This window comes from Coffea arabica, chromosome 1c (assembly GCF_036785885.1).
Source record: "Coffea arabica cultivar ET-39 chromosome 1c, Coffea Arabica ET-39 HiFi, whole genome shotgun sequence".
Classification (NCBI taxonomy): domain Eukaryota; kingdom Viridiplantae; phylum Streptophyta; class Magnoliopsida; order Gentianales; family Rubiaceae; genus Coffea; species Coffea arabica.
The window spans coordinates 8,320,546-8,323,403 of NC_092310.1; the positions used below are offsets into that span (position 1 = coordinate 8,320,546).

Sequence of the window (2,858 nt, forward strand, 5' to 3'; positions counted from 1 at the left end):
AATTGAGGCAAACAAACAGTCATTTGCGCGTTAGCCATCACCGTAACCTTTAAAAAATTGAATCTCATCTCCCATCGTCATTATACTTGATCTGTCACTTTAAATAACATAAATTCAAATGCATAGTACACCGTGTAAGACAAATGTTATTTGACCATAAAACAAAAATAGACACTAGTACTAGGCAAAGTTGACTCCAAAGTCTTTCGACCTATTGTTCTATGCATATAACATGTAAACAGGACTAAACTATCTATGGCAATGGCGTCCCTATGCATACAACTCATCTTCTTCTTGTTTCTCTTCCCAATATTTGCTTTGTCTCAAAGTACTAGGCAAGAGTTGACTCCAAAGTCTTTCAACCAATTGTTCTATGCATATAACGTGTAAACAGGACTGAACTATCTATTTGCAATGGCATCCCTATTCATACAACTCATCTTCTTCTTGTTTCTCTTCCCAATATCTGCTTTGTCTCAAAAAAATGGTATTGTGCCTTTGGGCAGTACGTTGACTGCAGGTGAAACATCTGCTAGTCCTTGGCTTTCACCTTCTGGCGATTTTGCATTCGGGTTCCAGCAAGTTCAGGATAAGGATCTGTTCTTGCTTTCCATATGGTATCACAAGATACCCGACAAAACTGTAGTTTGGTTTGTTTATTCAACAAATCCAGTGCCGCGAGGATCGACTGTAAAGCTTGATCCTCAGACAGGGCTTGTGCTCTGTGACCCTCGAGGCTTACAACTTTGGAGTCCTAAAGTTGATTCTGCTCAAGTTGATCATGGCTTTATGAATGATACCGGCAATTTTATCCTCAAGGGGAATGATGATAGCTGGCTCTGGGAAAGCTTCAAACATCCTGCTGATACGATACTGCCAAATCAAGAATTGAAAATTGGTGAGTCTCTTTCTTCTCGAAAGTCAGCAACAAGCTTCTCTAGCGGACGATTTTATCTCCGCTTTCACGATGACGGGAATCTAGTGCTTGTTGCGGATGACGATGCTGAGTACTACAACAGTAACACTTCTGATTCTAGAGATCCGCTGTATTCTGGTAGCCAAGTTACTTTTGATGGCAGAGGCGCCATGTACATAAGGAAAAAGGACAATCAAACAGAGCAGCTGAATCTAGTTTCAATACCACCAGCATCAGAAAACTATCATCGGGCAACAATAGATTTTGATGGGGTCTTCACACATTATTATCATCCTAGGACTTTGACTGGAAATCCGAACTGGAAGGTTCTTTCGTATTTGCCGCCGAATATATGTATCAGCCTTCGAGCATACAGGGGCAGTGGAGCTTGTGGATTTAACAACATTTGCAACCTCAAAAATGGAAGACCAGTTTGTGAGTGTCCAAAAAGGTATGTATTGCTTGATCCAGATGACACGTACGGCAGCTGCATACCAAACTCAACTCTTAGTTGTGCTGAAGTAGATGGGGGCTCTGCAGAAAACCTTTATGATTTTGTGGTTGTCTATAACATAGATTGGCCACTGTCTGAGTTTGAGAAAATACATCCTTCAAATGAAAGAGGCTGTGTGCAAAATTGCTTGCATGATTGTTTCTGCGCTGTTGCCATTTACAAAGAAAACAATTGCTGGAAGCATGGGCCGCCACTATATAATGGGAAGGCAGATAAGACTATTCACACCAAAGCTTTCATCAAATACCGCAAGAGTGATGGATCAAAGCCAAAGGACCGAGGCACCTTTATACGTGTGGAACCTGTCCTTCTTGGCACCTCTTTCTTAGTAAACTTGATATTCATTACGACTGCTCGTTTGGGCTTTTACCTCATGCACCGGAAAAAGAGGGTAATATCATTTGAATACTGATGTTGGGGGATATAAATTAGCATATTTTTCCATACAAAGAGCTTGCAGAAGCTACCAATCGATTTAAGGAAGAGTTGGATAGGGGGATCATTTGGCATTGTGTGTATAAAAGATGAGTTACAAAATTAGTTCCGAAAGCAGCATTGTTGAAGTCAAGAAGTTAGAATGGCTTAAGACGCTGAGAAGGAATTTCGTGCTGAAGTGAAGTGATAACAATGGGTCAGACTAACCACGAAAATTTGGTCCCGTCGCTTGGATTCTGTGATGAAGGACAACATCGGCTATTGGTGTACGAGCATATGAGCCATGGCACTCTTGCAAGATTGCTATTGTGAAATCCCGAATCTTTTGGTCCTTCCCTTACTAAAACTATTTAATTGGCTAATTGTATATTATTAATTATTTTACTACTAGTTTAAATACTTCATTTAACTAAAACTATTTAATTGACTAATGTTATTGATTATTTTACTAGTAGTTTAGATACTTCATTTATCTCTTTTGGGATTTTATATTAAACTAGGCATTGGTCCCCGTGGCGTCGCGAGGAGCCCATATTGTATGTTTTTTTGTGTGTTTTTGGGGTATGATAGGTTTCTTTATTATTATTATTAGTATACGTGGGAAATCTTGGATTTAAAATCTCCTACTTACCATTTCTCTTATTTGATCATCCAACCCAACCCTCATCTCTTTGTTTATTAATTATATGTACATGTATTTTATATTGGAATATGTGTAAAGATTTGTAATATAATTTACATAATGTAGTATGAATTTGTCATATTTTGTATTATTTTGAATGATTATGATTATGTTATGTTTATCTATTGGTAGAGTGGTTAATTGTTTTGCATTGTTTTGGTATTTTTATTGTTTACAGTATATTTATGATTTGTCCAATTTTGATTTGATTATTGGTTCTAATTTATTTTATGCTAGTGAAAGTTGTGAAAGTGGATTAATTGAAGGATTTCTTAGCGTGTATGATAGTGTAATTTGAGGTGTATTATCCT

At 37.7% G+C, this 2,858-nt stretch overlaps 1 protein-coding gene across 1 annotated transcript; it reads left to right on the plus strand.

Moving 5' to 3' along the window:
• Positions 1 to 414: 414 nt before the first annotated feature.
• Positions 415 to 1,842, plus strand: LOC113737651 (G-type lectin S-receptor-like serine/threonine-protein kinase LECRK3). Its single transcript, XM_027264847.1, has one exon. The coding sequence runs from the start codon at positions 415 to 417 to the stop codon at positions 1,840 to 1,842; it is 1,428 nt and encodes a 475-aa protein (XP_027120648.1).
• The last annotated feature ends 1,016 nt before the right edge of the window (positions 1,843 to 2,858 follow it).